This window comes from Balearica regulorum, chromosome 1, assembly GCF_011004875.1.
Source record: "Balearica regulorum gibbericeps isolate bBalReg1 chromosome 1, bBalReg1.pri, whole genome shotgun sequence".
NCBI classification, from domain to species: Eukaryota; Metazoa; Chordata; class Aves; order Gruiformes; family Gruidae; genus Balearica; species Balearica regulorum.
The window spans coordinates 191,804,338-191,830,148 of NC_046184.1; the positions used below are offsets into that span (position 1 = coordinate 191,804,338).

Here is a 25,811-nt window from a genome sequence, read left to right on the forward strand (position 1 = left end):
CTGTCGCTGCGCGATAGGGCGCCGCCCGCCGCCACGGCTGCCCTTCGCCGGCCGCGGGCTATGGCGCTGCCGCTGCCCCTGGCCGAAGCTGCGGCGGTGCTGGCGGCCCTGGCCGCCCTCCTCCTTTTCCTGGTGAGAGCCGCGCCGCGGTCACCGCCGGTCCGGGGGGGCCTCCGGGGCGGGGGCGGTACGTGGGGCCGCCCTGTCCCCGTCCCCGCTGTGTGGGGCAGGGGCGCTGCCCGGCCCCGGGCCTGCCGAGGGGGCTTGGCGGCCTACAGCGGGCCCTGGGACCCGGCCGCGCCCGCGGAGGCGGCAGGGCGGGCCCAGGCTGGCCGGCAGCGCGGGTCGCACCTGGCCCCGTCTCTGCAGCGGGTGGCGGGGCAGCGCTTGTGCGTGGCCTTATGCAGGGAATGTGTTTTCGCAAGGTGCGGGCTGAAACGCCTTGCAAGCGAGATAAAAATGGAGCGTTCCGTCTTTATAATACGTCTTGTAAAATAGCCTGGTAATGCGCTTTTATGGTAACCGCTTGGGAGTCCTGTATGTTTCTGAGTGACTGAAATACTGCCCAAATTTGAGAGGTTCGACAGCTGGGAAGTGAAATTCTGCAGCCCATGTACCACATATATGGTGCTCCCAAGTAAAAGTACTCCAAAACCAAAGTTCAATAGATTTATTGTAGCCATGCACAGAAATGATCAGAGCCTCAGTTTTGCAAGCCCATATGGCTGACTGGTCATGAGTAGTGCCATCGATGACAGTGGCTCTGTGCAGGACCAGAGGCAGCACCAGCTTGTGCGGTAGAGATTACTTGGGGAAGTGGCCGCAGGGCTTGGGCCACAACTTCAGAGGCATCTGTATGCTTTGCAGTTGAAAACAGCAATGAGCCAATGATGCTGACAGCGGTCAGAATAGGTGAAATGGAGTAATCGAATGGCATGAGAAGATTTTGGTCAGTGGATGAAGTACTGCACCGTTGACCCACCTCATTACTGAAATATAGTTGGTTGCTCCTTGTAGCACATTTAACAGCTAGGTACACCTTTAATAGAATGCTTAATAATTTTTCTCATTTCTTTTTCATCACAGATTTGTACGATTGCTCATGTAACTGCCAGAAAAATGCCAGCCATTCACCGACACGAAGAGGAGAAATACTTCATAAATGTTGAAGGCAGGAAAGAATCTGTACCAAGTATACATGACCCCCCTACAAGGGAACTCTCTGTTGTTGTGCCTTCATACAATGAGGAAGACCGGTGTAAGATTTTTCTTGTTTTGAGAAAAAGAAGAAAATCTATCTATTGTTACTCTAATAATGCAGAGGTCAGTTTATGTTAGCAGTAGATTCTGGCAGGCCACATTATGTGTCTGAGTGTGGACACTGTTTCCAGAAAACAGTCCAAGTACATTGAATTTCAAAATTAAGACACTGTGTAACTTGATTTCTGCTGCTAAAAATAGCATGGGGCACTTGTAAAAATCCTCTTTATTTTAGTGAAATCCAGCAAAATGGCTGCTCATTGCCTCTGTAAATGCTGTAAGGCAAAAAGTACAAAAAGACTTTTAAAATTTATTTGAGTGCTTCCCACTTAGTAAACAACAGCAGCAGCTTCAGACAAACAGTAAAAAGGATGACCTCATGGGTTTCTGTTTGACTTGGCCATATATATGAGTACCTGATACTAAAAAGTAAAGGCTTTCAGATGCAATAGAAATAATCAAGCTGTCATTCCTTTTCTTGGTGAGTGAAAATACTGAGCGGTTTGGGATTCCATTAAGAAAGATGTTGACAAATAAAGTGTATCTGGACACAAGGTAGACCTTGCTTAAATAGATAATGTCATTGCTGGTTTGCAGGGTCAGTCATCGAGAAGGATTTTTTTTTTTCCTTTAATGTTATGTAGAGACTTACATATTTCAAAATGGAAAGTTGGTTCTTACCTTCAGAAGAAATGTTTTTATCCTGTCTTAGATGTGTGATTTTTCTTCAGTGTTCTTTTTGCAATCAGAAAGGACAGGACTTAGAGTTGCAGGTGCTAAAGCTTGTTTAATGGAGGTGGTGGTGTATGAAAGAAGCAATTTGCTCAGCTTTACTTTGTGTTTGTTTTCAGCTTGCTTGTGCAGGTGCTTTTTGGTGCTTTTGGTGCTTTGCCTGTTATAATCTACTAACGTGACCTCCTCCACCTTTTCTCTAGTACCTCTTATGATGGATGAAGCTTTGGATTATCTAGAAAAAAGACAGGTATTTTCATTGTGCATTCAAAATTTCTTATTTTACTATGTATTAGTGATCTATTCACTTTGTTATTTTGGTATATGTTAAAACAGTATTACTTAGCCACTTAGAAGTCACACCTCTGTCTCTTATCAGTTATTTTTAGACTGAATGCCGGAAGGTATTTTTAAATTAAGTAAAAATTTAATATACTACTATATGATGAAAAATCTTTGTATGCATGATATCTCTCCAATACAGAGATTAAGGATTAACCATACGTTTAGCTTTCTAAACTAAACCCTGGTTTGTTCCAACAAGTTTCTTAAGCATCTGTTCTTTATTAGGATTTGTTCTTTGGGTAAGAAGCCAATTGTGAAAGTTTGTGGGTTTTGTTTTGTTTGGGTTTTCTTAACAGTGATGTTGTTGTGAGCTTGCATCTTTTACAGCTAAATTAACTTCTAGATTCTAGATGGTAGCTGAAGAAAACTGACAAGCCAGTGTAATGGAACACACATCAAATATGGCAAAATTCTTTAATTATACCATCTTAACAAATTTACTACATCATATTGGTGTCTATGGGCAACCATGAATGAGTTAAAAACTGCTAGGGAGAAAAGAATGCTGATGTTTGAAAGATCTACTACATACTTAAGAAATGGGATGAAATGCATTATTTCTGGTTTTATTTTCAAGAAACGAGATCCTTCATTCACGTATGAAGTAATAGTGGTTGATGATGGTAGTAAAGATCACACTACACAGGTAAGAAAAAGAAGTATCTTACCAAGTAATCAGAGGTATGGATTTTTGTACTGCATTTGTGGGCTATAACAATGTTTTGCATTTATATTTTGGTACTTGAAGGAGTTGACAATTAAAATTCATGTTTCTGAATACTTTCTGTAATTGTCCTGTATGCGTTGTGGATGTCATATACACACATACATACGCATATAATTCTTTTGCAAATACTAGTATTCTTGATCAGTGGCTGTGCAGCCATTTTCCTGTAGCTGAGATTCTAAAAATTCTAATCTTGAAGTTAATTTCAAGAAATTTCTTACAAAATATTCTACATGTGCATAGTGATATGAATATGAACTTGAGGAAGCTAAAAAGCCTTTTAAAATAGCTGATTTGTACTGTGATTGACAGAACAGCTGACATGGTGCATAGCTCTTTCCCGCACCCTTCATGGCATTGTTAATTTAAAAATCCCTGTGCCAGTAGTATTTTCAGAATTGTTCTGCATTCTTCTGCTTTGACTGTGATGTGTGTCACTGGAAAGGAAGGCTGGCCAACTTCAAGGTTTTTTTACTACTACTTGGAAGATGTTTGAGTTAGCTACTAAAATGAATGCTACTTTTTCATTTACTTCCGTTAAGCTTGTCCATTAAGGATTGCTCATATATATATTTTTTGGCTGCTTTGCATTCCTTCTAGCATCATTTCTAACTGAGGCCATGGGCCTCCAGACTTACAAGGACTTGAGACAACCTTTAGAAAAACTTAGAGGAGAAAACTCATGCTTTCTCTTCCCCACAACATGAAACAAAATGTACACATCCCTGCAGTATGAATGGGATTTTAAATCACTGTTAATTTTTGTTTAAAAACCACAGATAGCAGCAAGACAAGTGAGAAATAGGTAGCAGTAGTAGAAAATTATTTTTCTTCGATTAACTATTGGTGTTGGTATAAAAGGTCTGCAATAGTATGGCAGGGAGGTTGGAACTACGTGATCTTTAAGTTCCCTTCCAACCCCAACCATTCTATGATTCTGTGATATAAATTACATTGGCGTTGAGTTTTTTGGACTTGGCTAATGGGGTTTAGAATTGGTTGGGGGAGTATCCTGTTCTTACTGAACATGACTAGCTTTTTCAGTCTTGTGTTGACTGTGAACTGGTTTTTATTTTCCCAGATAGACTCCAGCAAACACTGGCAATATATTTGTGGCGACTGAAGTGGTTACAGCTCTGTGCTATTAATTTTTTTTTTAAAAAGGGTGAGCAAATGTAAACTTCTACCTTGATTCCTGTTTTAATTTTATGCTGTTTTTTTGTGTGTCTATCAGGTTGCAATGAAGTACTGCAAGAAATACGGAATCGACAAAGTGCGAGTGCTTTCTTTGAAAAAAAATCGAGGGAAAGGAGGAGCAGTCAGGATGGTAATTGATACTTTCATCTCCTTTTCTGTCCGAACTACTGGTGCCCAAATAATGCAGAAGATAAATCTGTGCTGATGGACATTTTTAATTCAATATGTTAAGAAAATGATTACCAGAAAACTGAGTACAGGTTCTATAAAATAAGGCAAAAGCTCTTTTCAAAATAAGTTTATTTTAGATCTTGGAAACAGTGTTTTCTTGCCAAGAAGATTAAAAACAAAGATTTTTTTTTTTTAATAAGAATTCTAAAGAAGAAAAGTTAGACCTGAATTCCATGTTCCTGTTAGTTCCACTTAGAAATATGTTTTTGTTTAAAAAATCCAAGCAAACAAAAAAACTGTTTACAGATTAAAGTAAAGCTTTTGCAGAGAAAATACAGCTCAATTTGCAAACATTGCTTTCCAGGTCATAGTTGAGGTTTTAAAAATGGCTAATGAACAAACACTCTCATCCAGCAAAGTTAGTGTTTACTGAAGTCCACTGCTATCACCCACACTCAGTAGTAGAACCAGCACAATTTACACTTTCACATACTCATTTTCACATAGATATTATCACAAAATCATCATGTTCTAAAAATAAAATAGCTGTTATGCATTTAGAAGGAACGTTTTTTCCTAAGATGAATGACACCTTACTTCTATGAAAAAGTGGTGTCATTTACAGGTTATCAGTGACTGTCTTTATCTGTATTTTAAGCTCTATCTTTAATACGTCAGTTTAATTCTTTTTAAGAAACATGCGTAACTATAGCAAATGGAGACAACATTAAATTAGAAAGTATGGAGCTTTTGTAAGGGATGTATTTTTGAAGTTATTCCAAGAGAAGGAGAACAACTCTCTGTGATATATTTTTGCAGTGTAGAGTGGATGTATGCACTACTACTTCCTTGACAGGTTTTTCCAAAGTCACACATGCTCAGTTCCATCAGTACTTTTGGCAGACCTTCTGCTAATTGTTTTCCTGTCTGGACCCCTTCAAAAATTGTCAAAGATGTCTGACCAAGAATATGGCAACACAGGCTGTGAGACCTGTGCATCGCAAGTGTTTTGCAGTGATACTGTGACTTAAGACTTATTTCTCAAAATTATTTTATCTCTTGAATTCTCCTGAAACAGTGTTAGGAAAAAATCCTAACACTGCATCCTCCTTTCCATAGCTCATATGCTACTAATCACTGCTTCTTTGTGCTCCCCTGTATAGCTGTAGCAACTTGTTGTCTCTCAAAGCTTTTAGTTTGCAAGCTTCTCTGGAGAGGGATTGATAACCTTTGGTGTTCGTGCGTTGTCTGTCACTGTGGGACACTACTCAGTTTGTGAAGTCTCTAGATGTAATTACCATATAAATTGATAAATTGTTGTTAGTAGCAGAATATTAAGACTCACCTGTTGTGTTCAATCTTTGAGATACCACTGTTATAGTTATTACATTAGGTTTTTAGAGTGTCTTGCAGCTAGCTTAAGACGAATACTGATTTCAAAGGTGTTGATTTTTATTGACTGTTTTGATTGCAGGGTGTCTTTAGTTCTCGGGGGAAAAAAATTCTTATGGCTGATGCAGATGGAGCTACAAAATTTGCAGATATTGAAAAAGTAGAAGAAGGTCTAAAAACTCTTCAGCCATGGCCTGTGAGTATAAATTCTTGTGAGTTTAGTTGAATACACATGCCTACAGATTGATTTTTATAATTCTCTTCAACTTGAGTTTTTTGAGGTCTGGTTGAAGATCTAAGTTTAAGTCTGCAGACCTTGGTATAAGCTTAGAAGGTGCAAGAATGGGCTGTGAGAAGGTAGCTTCCACAGAGTTCTTACCCCCTTTGCATTCACTGTGCCTATTTCAATGCAGTATAATGTTCTATTTACCATTCTTCCTTTGAAGTTGTGCTACTCTGTATAAATACCATGTGTTGCCTACTCAGTTAAAAACCCTTTTTTTCTTTGTTAACTGTTTTGTATTTTTCTTTTATCTGATGTCATACTTATACCTTTAAGGATGCATCTTAATTTCACCCTGTTTTATAGAGGTACTCTTTTCTCAGAGTTCTTAGTTTAATGACAGTATTAGGAAGAACTTTAAAAAAATTCAAAAACCTGTGGAACAAGAGCTCCTCCCTGCATAGTCATTCTCTTTTGGGTCCTAGACTTGAAAAAACTGAGGTTTATTTTCTGCTTAAATGCAGGTGGTTGAGGTACTTGAATCTAGCTTCCCAAAGTGCCAGAAGTGACGTGCAGCCTTCCAGCGGGATCTGTGAGGGATGCATCTCTGCGAAGGGCCGCAGTCTGGGAGTGCAGGACCATGAATGCAGGAGCCACGGAGCGGCAGTGTTTCCCTCATGCTCTCCGCAGCTGCTGGTTCTCCAGCATCAGTCCTGCACTCTCAGATGTAGTAGATTTACTCTCAAATGTAGTAGATTTGAGAGATTCCGTGTGAGAAGTAGTAGCGTGAGAATAATTCTAAACCTTTTGTTTTGATCATGTCTTTTGATTTAATTTGAGATTATATTTTTGGCTGATACCGTGGCATTTTATTTGTTTGAATGTAAATCGGTGCAACAAATACTTTATTCTGTTATCCCTTCCACAGTGCAATATTTAGGGAAAACATACATTATAACATTAAGTACCTGGGAATGCTGAATGCTTATCTGTGCTGTTTAACACATTTACCGCATGCATGCCTCAGAGGAACAATGTGAGCTAAACCAGACCTGAATAAATTACAGCAATTTGTATGCACCATGTGCAAAATGTAATAAACATTAGAAGATCTGTTACTTGTAGAAAAAACTGATTTTAGCCTCAGAATCTAGCAGTAGAAAAAGTGCAGCTACAGGAAGCAGAGAAGTATACTGCTTTGAAGTTTTTTATTATACTGTTCTCAACGCAAGTTTCCACTGATTCAGAAAATGTTAGTTTAAGTAATAACTCTTTAATTTGTGTTCCTGTGCAGAACCAGATGGCTATTTCTTGTGGTTCTAGGGCTCATCTGGAGAAGGACTCAATAGCAAAGGTTTGTTTCCATTTCCTGCTGTGTACTAATACTCAAATACTGACATTATTTGATTCCACTCTGCAGATTTTACAAGTAAATAATCCATATTTGTAAAAGAATGGAAGCTAAAAAATAGGAAACGCTTGTCATAAATGTAGCACATGCTCCATCATATACAAAGGATGTGTTCTAGATTTCAGGCACTTTGAACTGCTTTCAGTTAGTGTTCCAATTTATAGATTTCACTTTCCTAGTTGACAACATCTTACAAGCAGAGCTTCTCATCCCTGACAGAATTGGTAGCTAGTAGCCGTTACTGGGGCTGGAGTGGAAGGCAACTGATGAGTTCATTTTTATTGATTCCCTTCCAGTGCAAGAGCTTGGTCTGCAGATCTTGAAACCTGTTTAAAATGAGTTAGGGATAATTAGCAGCAAACTGTTTGAAGAGTATCTCAATTCATGGGAAAGTACTGTAATTTTTCTGTATTACTCATAGTAAAATTTTGAGTACACGACAGTACTGTTCTATGTGTTGCTCTCGTGGAATAAACAGTGATGCATAGGCGCACACTCTTGTCTTGCATCTGGTTTTCTGCTGTCTTGGCAGACAGTAGTTGACAAAGCACAGGCATGGAACTTGTATTGCAACAGACACATTGCTGGACTAATTTTTTTATCATCATTGGATGTGCTCATCATGTTGAATGTTCTCAAGAGTAAGCTTTGTTTATACTGATGTTTAATATTTGAAATGATTCTAAAATACATACACAACTACTAAAATAGTTACAGAAGTTCAAAAGAAGTTACACTGGTAGTGCTGAGCCTCGGTAGATCTTTAATTTTTTCTTGTAGTTTATCAGGTAGTATTGGAGTGGTTCACTGGAAAGAGTTCTTGTAAATACTGCTGCGTGTATTTTAGCATCCTCACCAAAAAAAACCCAACCAACCAAACGAAAAAACCCAACCCACCACAAATCCAAAATCTTCAGCATTATCAGAAACTAGGATAAATCTTTGACATGGTACTTGCACGCTTGTAGCACAGAATGTACCATTTGCAGTTATTTGTTACCTGTGCAGCCAGTGAATCCTGGAAATGTTGTTACTACAGGGAGACCGTGCAGCTGATAAATTTGAGCCCAGAAAAAATGCTTCATTGTGTGGTCAGGTACTGAATATAGATAAACTTTCTTCAGTGCGTTCATATTTCTTTTCATCTTTGAAGGTCTTGCTATATGAGGGAGAGGAATTGGAACAGGACTTTTAATACAAAAGTACAATTTTTAGGATGTGTCCATCCTTTGCTTCCTGTTTCTCCCCATATTTCTGACTTTTTGATACAGGAATCACCAACTGGTTAGGTAGTACCTCTCTGAAATATGTAGCCCATTTCATCACCCAGCTGTCCCTAGACTGGAGAGGAAAGACTGCCTTTACTGCATTGGGGTGAGACTGTTGTGTAGTGAATAGGTATAAAAAAATTGCAGAATAATCTTTGAGAAGTTGGGATTTCTCTCTGGGCTTAGTAGCGTCTATAACCGTAGAATGAAGATGTGATAAGCAGCCATATGGGATTTATTAAGACCAGAATTTCAGCCTTAAATTTAGTCTCAAGACATCAAGAATTCCATTCTGCCTCCAGAATTGTTAATGTACTTTAATGAATCCATAGTGTGACATGTATAAACAGTCTTGGGAGGGATGAACATAACCCAGGAACTCCTCTTTGTGAAGTGCATGGTTTCACTGGCTGACAGTCATGCAGCCTCTTAGAGCTTCCCTTTTGTGTTCTTGGTCACAGTGGTTCACCTTCACCAAAAGAGAAAGAATCCACACCAGATCCACCATTAACCTAGGGCCAGAGCACTTTTCTGAGAGGGCACAAGCTATGAATTTGAATTTCCTTAAGCCAAAGGCTATTACATAATAAGCTGAGCATCTTCTAATTTTTCAAGTGAGGTTTGAAATTACTGGCTTTAAAGAGATGTCTTATCACCCGGAGATGCTTACCAGTTAAATTGTTGTTTCCTAAATATTTTGCATGGTATTTGGCTTTCAATCTTAGATGCAATCATTTAAATTGAGCTTAAGACCAGCAGTAAGTTCAGAAGCAATTTGGGGATCAGAGTTCTAGTTGTTTAGGAGCTGCCTTGAATAAAAGACCCAGAGTCCAGCCTCTGGATTCCATGGACAAACTTATCTGTGTGATTATTATGTCAAGAACAAAAATGTAACTGAAGAGTAGGCTGGGAGAACATGTACCAGGAACATAAAATATATTTGTGAAAGCAAAAGAACAAAAGAAGTGACTATGTAACATTGCTGGAAATACAAAATGAAATATTATCTTGCCAAGCAGCTGTTACTTTAGTCCTATTTTTACTCAGTCCATCATATACTGCAAAAAAGTGCATTCTCTAATTGCATTCCCTTAAGTGCTTTAACCTGGTGTGTGCAAGCTCTGGAGATCATTCAGTCTTGAATGAAAGAAGTGGGTGGCAAACAGTAAAAGATGCTCCCATTTGTGGGTTTTTTTTTTTTACAATGTAAAACTTTTTTTTATAATGTTTTGTGTCAGAGTAGCAGCTGGAACCTGTTTAGTTTTTAGTGTGTATTCTTAGGAGTAGAAGTCTTTATGCAGTCCTGCTGGCTTATTCTCCACTGTTTGTCCTGGTAACTGTTGGATTTATTGGATGTGTTCAACCAATTTTTAGGAAAACAAGAGGACTAGACAGAAGGAAAAAATAGCTTGTAAGTGTCCAGTGGAATAGAGCATGTGGCATACCATCCCCCTCCTCCTCCACTCTTCTCTTCCTGGGAGAATTCCCAGGGAATCATGCAGAAGATACTATGGCTGTCCCACTCATTAATTGAAATCCAGGTGCAGGTTCCTGCTTCACTTAATAAGGCATTATCCAGAACAAGAAGCTGCTCTGAATTAGGGAAAGCAGAAAAAAGAACTTGGACTTCTCATATCCTAGGCCAGTATACTAACCATGTGCTTGACTGGCAAGTCTTTCCTTTTCAGCTGTAATTTTCTTTCGCTGTAGGAACTGAAAAGTTACGGTTTCATTCCAGTGCAAAACAAAAACAGTTTACAAACTTTAAAAGCTATCATGAAACAGGATTATTGCCCTGTAAGCCAGCTCAGTTCAAACACTTCACTCATCACTTAAATGAAACCATCTAACTTCTTGCCTTTTGTCCACAGCGCTCTTACTTTCGAACTCTTCTCATGTATGGGTTCCACTTCCTTGTGTGGTTTCTCTGTGTCAAAGAGATCAGGGACACGCAGTGCGGATTTAAACTTTTAACCAGAGAAGCTGCCGCGCGGACTTTCTCAACTCTTCATATAGAACGCTGGTAAATTCTTTCTCTTTTGTTGTTTTTTTCCTAATTGAACGTGATTTTGAAAAAGTAATTTCGGTATTGCAGCTACTATGAAGCATGTGATGTCTGTGTGTAAATCCTAGCTGCTCAGTTTAACCAATTATAGTACTATTTGCATGGCAATTTAGATTTTTTGTTATGCTAAAATATCCGGGTAATTGCAAGGAATTCTGTTTTATTATTAAGATGTACATTAAGAAACAGTTAAGTATTTAATTTTATTCTTTCTTCCTGTGATGATAGGGAGAAGGGGAACAGATGGGCTTACTGAGTCCTGATTTTAAAATAGCATCCAACATAAACTGCAGGAAGGATTTTAGGACTACATTGCTGAGGCCTTGGATGGCAACAATTGACTGCTTACAAATTCATTTTACTTTGCCATGTGGTATAGAAAGAGTTATGTAATACTAGGTAGGACAGTTTGGTTTTGCCTTGTCAGAGCAACTGGTAATTGATTAGGAGAGGGGAGCAAAAAAAAAAAAGGAAAATTCAGTAACTCTTTTCACCTCTGAAAGAAATTCCAAACAAACAATTTTTGATTGTGTTGTAATCCACTCTCTATTTGTAGAGAGTTCTCTCTCCTTTTACAGATAGGAGCCATGCAAGCAGAGTAAGAAATGGAGAGCAGCTCTTGTTATGATAAGGCAAATTAGGAGTTATTATTATTAGTGTGGTGGGTTGACCCTGGCTGGAGGCCAGGTGCCCACCAGAGCCACTCTATCACTTCCCCCTCCTTAACTAGACAGGGGAGAAAAAGTGTAACGAAAGGCTTGTGGGTCAAGATAAGGACAGGGAGAGATCACTCACCAATTATCATCATGAGCAAAATAGACTGAACTTAGAGAGAAAATTCATCTAATTTATTACCAAGCAAAACAGAGTAGAGGAATGAGAAATAAAATCAAATCTTAAAACACCTCCCCCCACCCCTCCCATCTTCCCGGGCTCAACTTCACTCCCGGCTTCAACCTCCTCCCCCCTCAGTGGCACAGGGGGACGGGGAGTGGGGGTTACGGTCAGTTCATCACACGTTGTCTCTGCCGCTCCTTCCTCCTCGAGGGAGGACTCCTCTCATCATTCCCCTGCTCCAGCATGGAGTCCCTCTCATGGGAGACAGTCCTTCACGAACTGCTCCAGCGTGGGTCTCTCCCATGGGGTCACAAGTCCTGCCAGCAAACCTGCTCAGGCATGGGGTCCTCTCTCCACAGGTCCTGCCAGGAGCCTGCTCCAGTGCGGGCTTCCCACGAGGTCGCAGCCTCCTTCAGGTGCCTCCACCTGCTCCAGCGTGGGATCCTCCACAGGCTGCAGGTGGAAGCTCTACACCCCCTTATCCTTCCTCCATGGGCTGCAGGGGGACAGCCTTCTTCACCACAGGCTGCAGGGGGATCTCTGCTCCGGCACCTGGAGCACCTCCTCCCCCTCCTTCTGCACTGACCTTGGTGTCTGCAGTTTCTTACATCTTTTCACTCCTCTCTCTGGCTGCAAATGCTCTCTCTAACTGTATGTTATCACAGAGGCGCTGATTGGCTTGGCCTTGGCCAGCAGCGGGTCCGTCTTGGAGCCGGCTGGCATTGGCTCTATCAGACACAGGGGAAGCTTCTAGCAGCTTCTCACAGAAGCCACTCCTGTAGACCCCCCCACCCCCGCTACCAAAACCTTGCCACACAAACCCAATACAATTAGTTATTATTCAAAACTTTTATCAGTCTTATGTTTATGCATTACAACCTCAAAATTCAGTGCTGTTTAACCAAAACATTTTGCCTAAAATCCGTATCTGATAAGATGTTTGTAATTGCTGAAGGCACAAAGTGAAAGGAAATGCCTGCTCTTTGCTTATTTTCTTGCTAGAATATTTCATGAGAGGACTACTGATAGATGTCATTAATTTAAGGCAAGAAAATGATGCATAGTCTTTGAATTACTTTAGAGCTCTCTTTCATTGTAATTCAGCTAGAACAGTTCCCTTATGAGAGTGATACAGCCATGACTACTGTTATGGGACTGAAACACCGTTTCCACACAAATACCATAATTTCTGTAAATTTTCTACACTACAACTGTTGCTAAAAAGGATGGCTTAATTAAGTACAATCAAATCTTTTCAAACTATTGTCTTCATCCAAGAAAATTTCTCATGGGCCACTGCTTGCTGACAGGGAACAGAATTACCAAACAATGTTCCTATACAAAAATCTGTGTAATCATACAGTCCTAGTCAATTCCAATGCATCTAGTTTTAGGTTGAGCTTTGGCAGTGATAGTTGAACTGTATTGCTCCTCCAGCATGGGCTTGCAAAGGTAGTTTTTGGGTGCACAAATCTGGTGTGGCACGTAGAGCTGTGGAATTGAATCTGGAATTTTGAGCAGCAGTATTCAGAAAAAATCACTTCCCTAGCTGAGTGGTTTGCTTATTGCCCTAAAGAAAACTATAGCTGAGCCAGAAGTATGATTTGTGCTGCTACCTCCAAACCCAAACTCGATCTGTAAAGTTCTGTACATTTCATATACAGGAATTTTCTAAATACATGGTTAAACACACATGCGAGGCCCAGAAATGCGCATCTCAAAATTACCCTATTTAACTTAACTTTATAAATTAAGTGTTTCCAGAAGAAATACTGAAAGAAATTAATGAGGTAATCAGGTTAATGTGTAAAAATGCAATCTTCAATCTGTTTTAAACTGAAGATTTTTTTTTAATATAATTGCACTTATTGGTCAGACATATTATTTAAAGTGTTCAGGTTTTTTATTTAAAAAAAATTAACAAGCTTTCTTCTGCTACTCAGATTCTCTAGCAACAAAGGAATAAAAGAGTAAAAATAATTGTGCTGTACTCCATTATCCAGGAATAGAGGCAATAAAATAAGTTAGCAATATCCCTTTTTCATAGTGATTATATTGCTGGTGCAGAACACACCAGGTCTTCACATCTTGGTGTGTTAATTCATTGTGCTTATATGTGCCCCTATAAAATTAGCCTTCTATTATTGCTCTTTTATTTACAGTATTCCATAAACTAATCCCCTGAGTATTTTCTTATTTATCTGAAATGTACTGGTTAGTGATGAAGAAGGTTTTGTTTGTCAGGAAAAGAATAATTCAAATTCTTCCAATAAACAGCTCTTCAGATACTTCGAAGTCACAAATTTGCCACAAAACAACAATAGAGGGGGTTTTATTTGGTTTAATTTTCTGCCAAAACAGGCAATATATTGTCTGCTTTTATCCTCATCTGTCCTTCAGCAGTCTTTGTGCTTCCCTGCCCTCATTTTCATACTTACTGGCTAATTTAAACCAAATCTGACAGAACAGTAGAGATATCAAGATTGAAAGCTTCGGCAAGTTTTGTGGAAACTGAAACCCCCATAGAGGAGAGAAACTCAGATTATTGCTACTGCTGAAGAAAAAACTACAATAAGGACTCAAAAGTTACTTATCAGCTTCACAGCTAGCTGTTTAGCATGTGTAACCAGAAGATAACATTTCAGTGCACAAAACAGAGTACTGTCGCTTTCCCAGTTAATATTTATAAGATCTGGAAATAAACTGGGAGATGGGGAGGTATAACTACGTGGGGAAAGTGGGTATATTAAAAGAAATAGTAGTCGTAAGTGAACTGTCTGTTGTGCAGACAGTTGGGATAACTGCAGTTGGGAATTATATAGGGATATCAAACATTCATCCCATAGAACCATACATTTAATTCCTTTGTATGTAATTAGGTTGCCCACAGAGGTTGTAGATGCCCTGTCCCTGGAAGTGTTCAAGGCCAGGTTGGATGGGGCTTTGGGCAACCTGGTCTAGTGGAGGGTGTCCCTGCCCATGGCAGGGGAGTTGGAACTTCATGATCTTTGAGGTCCCTTCCAACCCAAACCATTCTATGATTCTTTTAACCCACTGCTTTGAGGATTTACGGAATAGTTTATCCTTTTGATGCAGTTCAGGCACCAGCAACCTGACGTGTTTTTTCCTACCTACTACTGCGCTATGAGTTGAATTTGTCCTGCTTAACTTCAGTCATCTACAGTAGAGATAGCTCCTTCTGTACAAAATGTCCAGAGTCCCTTTATAGTGGAGGGCAGAAAACAGTCTGCACTTCATCTGATGTTTTTTAGAGGTGTATGTGAGGATGAAATGAATTATACCCTAAAATTGTCCCTTCTTCTATTGTCTAAGAAGGGAAGCTAGATGGCAAGTAGATGCACTCTAGATGCGATGAAATAAATCCTGTCCACTGTGTGTGCATATTTACATTCTAACTGAGCAGTAAGCTTAACAGCTCAGGGCAGGAATTATGAGATAGCCATTTTATATTGAGAATACAAGTAAATATGTTACATATTAATGTTTAGTCTAAATATTTATTATGTCCTTACATAAGAATTCACTTAACCCTGTAGTACCTCAAAAAATCTAAGCCTGATGAAACTTGAGCAGGCAGGACAGATGAGGCTTCTGCCAAAAACAAATTGTGTCCCCTTCCAGGGAGAGGGCATCCACAACTTCTCTGGGCAACCTGTTCCAATGTCTCACCGCCCTCACAGTGAAGAATTTCTTTCTAACATCTAATCTAAATCGACCCTCTTTTAGTTTAAACCCATTACCCCTTGTCCTGTCACTACACTCCCTGATAAACAGTCCCTCACCATCTTTCCTGTAGGCCCCTTCAGGTACTGGTAAGCCACAATTAGATCTCCCCGGAGCCACCTTTTCTCCAGGCTGAACAATCCCAACTCTCTCAGCCTGTCCTCATAGGAGAGGTGCTCCAGCCCTCTGATCATCTTCGTGGCCCTCCTCTGGACTCGCTCCAACAGCTCCATGTCTCTCCTGTACTGGGGCCCCCAGAGCAGCTGGACACAGTACTCCAGGTAGGGTCTCACCAGAGCAGAATAGAGAGGCAGAATCCCCTCCCTCGACCTGCTGGTCACACCTCTTTTGATGCAGCCCAGGACATGGTTGGCTTTCTGGGCTGCAAGCACGCATTGCCTGCTCATGTTGAGCTTCTCATCAATCAACACCCCCAAGTCCTTCTCAGGGCTGCCCTCGAATCCATTCTGCACCCAGCCTGTATTGGTGTTTGAGATTGTGCTGAGCCATACGCAGGACCTTGCACTTGGCTTTGTTGAACTTCATGCAGTTTGCAAGAAAAACTACTGAAGCAATTTTCTATCAAAGGTAGCTGGCTTTCTGGGCTATATAGGCAGTGCCCATTGTTTCTGTAGACAGAAAGCCCCGAGAATTCTTCCCTTTGGATAAAGGAATCCAGTAGTGATTTTGCATACAAGAGAGCACCAGTGCTAAATTAGCACTGGGCGGTGGGAAACTGCCTTGAAGTGTTGGATGTTGTCAATACTGCTCCAAAAGGCAGAGCAATACTTAGTCAAAAAATAATACTGATTTTATTTTTACGTCTCTCAGCATGCTGGTAACATACCTCACTCAAAGAGCAAGTGTTAGGAGCACAGTCTTCTTCTAGAAGCTGAACATCTTACACTCTGATAATAGATATGTCAATGTAAATAACACAGCTATCCTGCTGCTAGGTTGGACAGGCTGAAAAATTTCTAAGTTTCCATACTTAGATAGCTATCAGAGACACCAAAAATAAATGCATATGGTGTTTTCAGTGTTTCACCAGCACCACCAATAAAATGGAGTCTTGTGTTTCTGTATTCACCTTTCGTATGAAAAGGAAGGGGAGAACTGCATTTATACGATCTTATGTGCATCTTTGACAGTTTTGGTATTAGTTTAATCTTGAGGAAATAACCCAATATCAGCTGCATTAAGGATGAAAACCTAATTGCTTTGACCTTCAATTTTTTCTGCTTTCTTCATGCTCTTTCTATTCCAGTTGACATTGAATTGAATATCATCTCTTTAATGTTAAAAATACTAGAAAACTGAGACCACAGTTTTCTTCTTGCTGTGCTGAATTTGTTTTATAGGTGCTTATATTTAGGAAATCTTAAAAGCAAACTGAAATATATAGGGAAAAATACTGTTACCATTATGATAATAAGGATCATGTAACACTTTTTAAAGAAAGACCAAGATATTTTCTAGAATATTTTGTTAATCTAATGCTAAAGTTTAGAAAGCATTTGAAAATTATTAGATACTGGAAACTGCTTATATATTTTATACTTAGAAATCATGCTTACATCCTAAACTAGCTTTTTTTGGTGACTGTTCTTGTTGACTTTTTTGTTTAACTGTCCTTTGGAGAGCTGGCTCTGTATATACGAATACAAACCAAACGTTCTTGAAATTTACTTTCTAAATAGCAAAGTTTTGACATTAGTTTGAAATGAGAGCAACCTTTTGAACAGAGAGCATATGCTTTGTGTTTTAGGTTCTGAATCTGATTACACCACTAATCTATTTTTCAGAAAAGGATGGAGCACATTTTTTAAATTAAAACTTCAAAGAAAATTAAAAGGGATATTTTAAAAACATAATAGAGACAGTTGGAATTACTCACTTTCAGACTCCAAAAAAAGCTCCAGTTCTGCATCTACAGGCTTGATGTGAGAAATGTAACTGTTTATGTTAAATTTTAATGCACAGGAGGAAAACTGGAAAATTAAATGGTCTCACTGACAGAATTTTCTTATCCTAAATTTGATCGTTGATTTCTTCTGACTACCAAAAAAAAAAAAAATCATAAATTTTCTTCCAGCCAGCCAATGTCTTTCCTTACCTAGAAGAACTAGATATACTATCCTACCTGGAATATCAATAAAATGAGGGGAAATTCAAAACCTAATTCTAGTCCTGGTTTGAGTGACATGCTTTTGTAAAGTGGCAATTTATAATGATATTATGCAACTCAGCAGATCACTGATTAGATCAAATTGTTGCTATTACTTTTGTCTATAAAAATTGCCGTGTGCACTGAGCAAGCCATGCTGTTTCACATTTAAAACACGAAAGCTCAATATAAAAAATTTTTGTTTGTTTCTCCAGTTTGTCAGTAATCTCTAAATGCGAGTCTCTTTATACAATTTTCAGAAAAATAAGCATTCATGTTGCTACAGGGATTTTTTTTCCACTCCTTTGGCATTGTAGACCAACACAAGCAGTGGAATGAATTGTTTTTCCCTGGTATTGTGCACAACAAGTAGAATTGTTTATGAACATCTAATCAACGCGAAAATATTTTGCTGTTATAACTATGCCTGTTTTGTCTTGTAAAAAATCCGGCTCCTGGCAGACACATGCAGACTTTCAAAAGCCCCAGTACAGCTAAAGCAGTACTGGCAGTCTAACCCACTTGACATTGTATTTCATTCCTGGACCTCTTTGGCCACTGAAAGTTTTCTCTGCCAATTAAGAGTTTGCTGGAAAAACATACTTTGGGTGTCGAAAAGTCCTAAATTCCAGTTAAAACAGTATAACCAAAGGCCTGATTTTGATATTTGAAACAATATTGGACCAGGCAAAAAAGAGTCCTCGTGCAATTTTAAAATACAGAATAATTTTGCAGGATAGATATTTTATAAGCTGAAGCATTTTAAGGGTTCAATTTAAAAGGGTTGAATTCAATTAAATACCTTCCGACTTGGTGTTCAACTGAATTTTAGTCAGCAGCATCTTAAATTGTAACTTAAACAAAAGTACTCCTTAGCGTAAACACAGCCACGTGGAGAAGTTTTTCTCTTTCTGTATTTTACACTTTAGGTTCATGTTAATTAACACACAATGGAGCCGCTCTTAGAAATAGATGGGGAAATTGTTTGCACCATATATTTTTGGGCATCTAACTTTGGGTACTTTGATTGGAGCCTGAATTCATTCAGGCTGGAGCCAAACTTAGGTGTTCTGAGCTGCGTCCTCCCTCCCCAGAGGTGCCTACTTTCAGTCTCCGCAGCAGGATCCAGTGAAGTACATGGTGTGAATAATTCCCTGCTATTTCTAAGAGCGGTTCTGTCACATGTTAACTAGTCACGAATGGCTTCATGTCAAAACACATGTATTGCACTCACCAACTCATCCACTGGTGTTGCTTTGATCTCCTCTAGGTTAGGCTCCAGCTAACATACCCACGCTTAAATCCTGACTATGGAAACTTCTGTATGGTTCTTCTGTACCATCTGGATCTGGTGATCTGCAGTATGGGTGTAATACTAGCAGTATATTGAATACACTGAGATTTATATTCCTCGATTAGCTATTCTGGTACCTGTATGAGGTGTACTGAAAAGTGATGGGGAACAGGGGAAGAAAAAAGGTGTATACTAGCAATATACCCAGCGATATACCACAGAAATCATTCTCCTTTCAGCTTTGAATAGTTTGAGGGGGTTTTTTTAATTTCTGGATATGTTCACTGTTACACAATTGACAACCACATGTAACAATATTAGTGTTCAACCTGATTAATTCCTCTGCTTTTAATCTTTTACTTTAAGCGCTGTAGTTCACCAAACTATTTAATGTTGTTGTACTGTGATGTATATGCTGACATTCCAGTAATTGGTTGTCCATAGGAATTGTTGCAAATAACTATTAGTTCACTAGGCTAATACTTTATGTAGTAATATTTTTAGAGCAGCTCATATAGTGTAATTCATCAGACAATTATTCTGTCTCTTAAGATTTTTAGTCATTTAAGTAGTAAGTATTACAAAATTAGATTTAGTCTTAATATACATGACTCATAAACATTCAAAGGTGAATACATGGGGTTTTTGAATTAGAAATGTAAAATGTCAGCCAAAAATTAAATAATACAGCTTCAGTAGAAGAGACCATGGTATAATTAATAAAATAATATTCAACCCTCATTTAAAGAAAACAGCGAAATGGCAAGGCTGCTAGGAGCAGATTCAGTTCACTGAGGTTAAAAAAAAATAAATTATTCCTGTAACTTTTTTTGTGACAATTAAAAGGCCTGTGTCCTAATCAAAATCAGATTTACAAAGTGGTTCCAAATTCTCTATACACAATAACTGTAGTCTCTGTAGATAATCTCTGTTTATGCTGCCTTTGCATGTTTTAGTGCTGTCCAGAGTGGTATTGGTAGTTCTCCTGTAACATACGCGTGCAGCGTGAGTTCAGGTTGATGCATGTTTGGTAATGTTTTCACCAGCAAGCCAGTGTGCACCGAAGTGCGTATGCTGATGTGGACTTCTGGTTTTGTGTTCATTAATAGTTTTGCAGAAATGCACTTCACTGCTTAAAAGGAGAGGGTAGCTTGAAGTGGAAGGAAATAATATCTGAACTTGGCTAGCAACCTACTAAAGCATGTCTTTTTGCCTGCTCTTGATCACCTATCTGTCGCTTTCTACCCTTTCTGTACTGTTAAATGGGATTACTAGTGACTTGAATTCAAGCAACCCTTGAAGCATGAACAAATAATGTTATATTTATTGTATACATTTTCTCCAGTGGCAAAATATTTTTTTTTTTCATTTCAAAAGAAAATTGTCTTGGACTTAGGAATGAGAATTTAAGGAGATTCTAAACTTATGAAGTTATTGAGAGAAAATGTGGAGTAGTTTTGCCTCACAGCCGCATTTTCAAGACCTACAGAAACTGGTTTGGAACATCTGTTTCATTGACTTCAAACTGGAAACCTTACCAACAGCTTGGCTGAAGTGTTTCCAATTCCTTAATGTTCACGGTTTAGTTCCCTGGGGAAAAAACCTCTATGTTTGAATATGTATTGAGTCTAGTAGAAATCAGATGTGGATGACCATTGACAGTTTTTCTAATACAGACTAGTATTTTAAAAAGCTTTTTACTGGGGGGAGAGGGGCTCTTTAGCTTAAATTCCAATTTCTAGAACTCATTTAAGGAAGAAGAACACCCCTACTGGCATTTGAAGACTACAAAGAGGGGGTGAAAAAAGACCTAGCAATCAGTAAATCTAAGAAATTTAACCAAAATCACCAGAATCTTCATAACAATGATTTGCATTCACCCTTGTCAGTAGTAGTACTGGTAGTTTCATATGCTGATTTCTACATAAGCATTACAAGCTGTAGCCTCGGTACCTCAGATCCAGAAGACCTGCTTGAGCATGCAGTTGCAAGAATGAAACACACAATTCTCTGTGCAGAGAACTGAGAGGATTAAAGCATATTTTGGACAAATTGGGCAGGGGGAGCAGGTGACTTAGAGTAGGATCACATACCCAGTTCATTTTGTCACACGACCTGTGAACAATTGTGCCAGCAAAAAAGACAGGTCTCTCAAGAAGGTTTTGGTGTTGTACATTAAATGATCAGCGGGTAAAGTACAACTGTTGTTCAGGTTCTGTTGTGCACAGTAACATAAATCACTTCTCAAATCACTTCTGGGCTGCTGCCTTTATTCTTGACTTAGAAAGTACAAGGAGAAAGCATCAGATCTGTATAAAGCCACAGCAGGTAGTCATCCCCTTTGATGAAACTACTAGACATGTAGATTGACACTGCATGTTTGACTGCGTGGTCTTTAAAAATGTCTAAATCATGATTGTGACAGGATGAAAAGTGAGCAGTAGTCTGAGCACAGCATGACATATACTTTCAAAAGCAGGATGTGGTGAAGTATTGTTGGGTCACAACAACCCCATGCAACACTATAGGCTTGGGGAAGGGTGGCTGGAAAGCTGCCCAGCGGAAAAGGACCTGGGGGTGTTGTTAGACAGACGGCTGAATATGAGCCGGCAGTGTGCCCAGGTGGCCAAGAAGGCCAACAGCATCCTGGCTTGTATCAGAGAGAGTGTGGCCAGCAGGACTAGGGAAGTGATTATCCCAGTCTACTGAGCACTGATGAGGCCACACCTCGAGTGCTGTGTTCAGTTTTGGGCCCCTCGCTACAAGAAAGACATTGAGGTTCTGAAGCGTGTCCAGAGAAGAGCAATGAAACTGTTGAAGGGTCTAGAGCACAAGTCTTATGAGGAGTGGCTGAGGGAACTGGGGTTGTTTAGCCTGGAGAAAAGGAGGCTGAGGGGAGACCTTATTGCTCTCTACAACTCCCTGAAAGGAGGTTGTGGTGAGGTGGGTGTTGGTCTCTTCTCCCAAGTACCAAGTGGCAGGACAAGACGAAATGGCCTCAAGTTGCATCAGGGGAGGTTTAGATTAGATACTAGGAAAAATTTCTTCACCTTAAGTGTAGATGTGGTGCTTAGGGACACAGTTTAGTGGTGGACTTGGTAGTGTTAGGTTAACTGTTGGACTTGATGATCGTAAGGGTCTTTTGCAACCTAAATGATTCTATGATTATGATCTATATATTGGCTATGTTCTGACCTGTTCAATCAGGGAAATTAATTTCGCTTTCCTGCTCATCTGACCTGTAGAGCATTGGTATCAACTTCATAACTGAACACCAACCTCCTTAAATCAGGCTAGGGATTTAATTGACAGTGCCACCATCTTTGTTCTAGAAATAAGTGTGACTGTATTTGCTATTTCCTGTTCTACTTCAGGGCGTTTGATGTGGAACTTCTTTATATAGCTCAGCGCTTGAGAATACCTATAGCAGAAGTTGCTGTCAACTGGACTGAAATTGAAGGTATGGAAATTGTTTATATTCTTGTAAGATTCCTTACATGTCAATCCAGAATAAAATATCTGAAAGTCTTCCCATATTTTACACAGTTTTGATAACACACAGCCTTCTTTCTGTACAAATTTTGAATTTCATGTCCTTGCCAGCCTTCTGACATGGCATGGTACAGGAAGAGCAGGTGAAGAGGTAGCAAGGCAGAGAAACTCTGCACTCCCACTGGAGACAAAAGTAGGTAGTTATACTGCTAGGACAGAGCACTACTTTGGCACATCCTCTTGCTGTAACATGTTAATAAAAATATTGTAATTGTAAAACACTGTACAGGATGTCTGACCATCATTGTTTATTGATTCAGTTCCATTTCACTGTGTCTTGCCTTCCAAAATTCTCAGCCCATCTATTAAGGCCTCCTCTAGGGCACCCTCTCTTCTTAAGATGCGATGTTCTTTCAGACCTGTAGGGAGGTCTTTGTTACTGGGTTACTGGAAAATATAGCTCCACACATATTTCTTCACAGCAAAGCCAGCTTAAGAGGTACTGCTGACTTCCGGCCTCCCAACAAATGCAGTTCCTTCTTTTTTACCTTTTCATGTTTTTTTCTTTATTTAATCTGTCTCTCTTGTCAACACAACCCCTGAACAACAGAAGTATAATGAACTGCAGTGGTGATGAAGGGTGCAAGTAAAGAACATCCTAAGCCAACTTTAGTAGAAAAGCAATGTTTTCTTTCAGTGCAGTTCCACATGTATATTGCAGCTAACACAAATCTTAGCAAAGATGGAGGAGGGCTTGGATTCATAGTGTGGGTTCCTTACCTCTCCTGAAGACTGGCACATTCTTATTATTGCTGTAAGACAGCAGCAGGTGGTGGTCCTCTTCTCCGGTCGCTAAGAAATCATTTGCTTAATTATTGCTGTTCAGGTTCCTATTTACTTGAACAAAGCCTTGTCGCAAAGAAGACTATGGATCTTGTAACATACATGGAATTACCGTGCTGCTTGCAAACTAGAATCTCCCACTTATGGTATAATGTAATTACTATAAAGCAATAACTTTCGCAATATAAAGTTTTATTAATGTTAAGGTCTAGGTTGTGGAGCTGAATGTGCTGAGAATGCAGAGGTTCATGATTACTTAAATGCGCGTCTTGCCAATGCTCATTTTTTCTAACAACGTCCTTCTGATTTTCTTCTTCATTAATCACAGGTTCTAAGTTAGTTCCCTTTTGGAGCTGGCTGCAGATGGGCAGGGATCTTCTTTTTATACGACTGCGATATATGACTGGTGCCTGGCAGCTTGAAACAAGAAAATGTAATTAGGTTATTTACATTTTCCAAATATATTATTATACTTAATGGCACATGAGAACAGTTTCAATCAAGTGAAGTGGTGATGAAAGCTGAGGTAATTCTTCATTGCTCTTGTGTGTTTCATTTTTGTAGCATGTTTGTGTTTTATAACATTGTCAGCAGGGAATTTGTACAATGTTTTGAAAAGAGAAAGCATTTCCAAAAAGATTTTCTTGTAATCAGGTTTTTATTTTATTAAATAGTAGCTTTAACATGTCTTATAAATTCACTCAAATAAATATATCTGCTTTTGTCTCATCATACATATGGAATTTCCGTATACATATTAAGAAGAGCCACTCTGTTCTACAAGGTGCAGTATTGTGTTGTAAATGACCACAACCATTCGTTTCTGTAGTATCTGGAAATTTATGGCCATATTGCAACTTGTAATGATCAATCATGGTTTGTGCTGATGCATGTTTAGATTCAATGTTATGGGAAACATTAATGGGTTTTACTGAGTTGTAATGGTGGTGTTCATAAGGTTGTTCTAAGAACTTGCAGTAGTCTCTTGACATTCCAAATGTTTTTGTCTGAAGATGAAATAGTTTGTCTGAGATCAAACTGCAGGTCATCTCCAGACTATAGAAGGTCCAAGAGAAAGCACATTGCGTTTTAAAATGTTGTCTTTTATAAATATGTTTTGTTCATATGTACTAATTAATACTGCGTGCTCAAGGCCAAGGAGTCCTTGGCATCTCCAAATCTGTAGTGAAAAGGTTATGGAAAGCTAATTCAGAGCATACAAAAATGAAACCAAATGTACATTGGGGGCCTGTGCATTAGCAATGCCAGTTTGAAGTTCTTATGCTTCAAATGAGATCAGAGAGGGAGGGAGGAGTCTTGTGTCTTTCTTCAGTAACGTCATACTCTGTTACAGTACCGAGTTTCAGTAGTGCCTTCAAAGCAGTTGTGGATTGCCAACAAACTAAGCCAATCTTTCTTTCAGAAACATGTACAAGTTTGAACAGATTTAAAGAGTGAACGGTGTATGGGTGTACTTTCACATGTGATTTCACTGGTGATTTTTCTTATTCCTTCTGCAATATTGAGTTCAGTCTCACTCCTGTTAGGATTACCTCAGTTTTCTATAAATGGAAGTGTTGGAATAAATTCTCAAAAAGTATCTTCAGTTTGATTTCACAGGCTTTATTCTTGTGCCTACTCCACATACATCTCTATCACTTTTGCAGAATCAGTCACATGACTCCTCATTGCCATTGCTAGAATAAAATACCAGCTTCACAGTTTTGGTAAAGTGTATTGCCCTGATAGCTCTGCCTATAATTAAAGTTGCCGACCAGTTCTCAAAAGCAGATTCGTAAAATTTTCTTCATGTCTTACCTGAAAATTGAGCTTATTTGAAATTTTAACCAAAATAGTTCACCTTTTTCAAGTGATGAGGCTTAGGGCATGCATTTTTTTTCTGCATGATAAGTAAACAACTGGTACATCTTTAAAAAAAATCAGATTTTGAATTGGATGCCAAAGCTTGGAAGGGGGTTACTAAATTTACGATTTTTTTTTTAATTAATGTGTGCATTTTCCACAAAGTTTTTTCAAAACTTTCCACATGAACTCTCCAGTAACTCTCTCCTTATTGAGCACTCTCCTTTAACAATTGTGCATGTGTCATTCCAACAAAAGACTTCATATATGCCACTTCAGGGATACAGAGGTAACGCTAGATTTACTGTGGTGGGTTGACCCTGGCTGGAGGCCAGGTGCCCCCCAAAGCCGCTCTGTCACTGCCCTCCTCAGCTGGGCAGGGGAGAGAAAATATAACGAAAGGCTCGTGGGTCGAGGTAAGGACAGGGAGAGATCACTCACCAATTACCATCACAGGCAAAACAGACTCAACTTAGAAAAAATTCACCTAATTCATTACCAAACAAACCAGAGTTGAGTCATGAGAAATAAAACCAAATTTTAAAACACCTCCCCCCACCCCTCCCTTCTTCCCGGGCTCAACTTCACTCCCCATTTCTCTCCCTCCTCCCCCCCAGCAGCACAAGGGGATGGGGAATGGGGGTTGTGGTCAGTTCATCACACGTTGTCTCTGCCGCTCCTTCCTCCTCAGGGGGAGGACTCCTCACACTCTGCCCCTGCTCCAGCCTGGGGTCCCTCCCACAGGAGACAGTCCTCCACCAACTTCTCCAATGTGAGAGA

General features: G+C 39.4%; 1 protein-coding gene across 1 annotated transcript; it reads left to right on the forward strand.

The window, feature by feature from the left end:
- The first annotated feature begins 10 nt into the window (after window positions 1–10).
- ALG5 (ALG5 dolichyl-phosphate beta-glucosyltransferase) lies at window positions 11–24,768 on the forward strand. Its single transcript, XM_075741994.1, has 10 exons — window positions 11–132; window positions 1,087–1,258; window positions 2,196–2,242; window positions 2,915–2,983; window positions 4,299–4,391; window positions 5,907–6,020; window positions 7,342–7,401; window positions 10,598–10,749; window positions 22,208–22,293; window positions 23,497–24,768. Exons 1-10 carry the CDS (start codon window positions 61–63, stop codon window positions 23,607–23,609), a joined length of 978 nt encoding a protein of 325 aa, XP_075598109.1. The 5' UTR covers window positions 11–60; the 3' UTR covers window positions 23,610–24,768.
- The last annotated feature ends 1,043 nt before the right edge of the window (window positions 24,769–25,811 follow it).

Coding starts and splice junctions, on each gene's coding strand:
- ALG5 (XM_075741994.1), top strand. CDS start 61: ATGGCGCTGCCGCTGCCCCTGGCCGAAGCTGCGGCGGTGCTGGCGGCC. Junction 6,021..7,341: donor AAACTCTTCAGCCATGGCCT/GTGAGTATAAAT, acceptor GTTCCTGTGCAG/AACCAGATGGCTATTTCTTG. Junction 7,402..10,597: donor AGAAGGACTCAATAGCAAAG/GTTTGTTTCCAT, acceptor TTTTGTCCACAG/CGCTCTTACTTTCGAACTCT.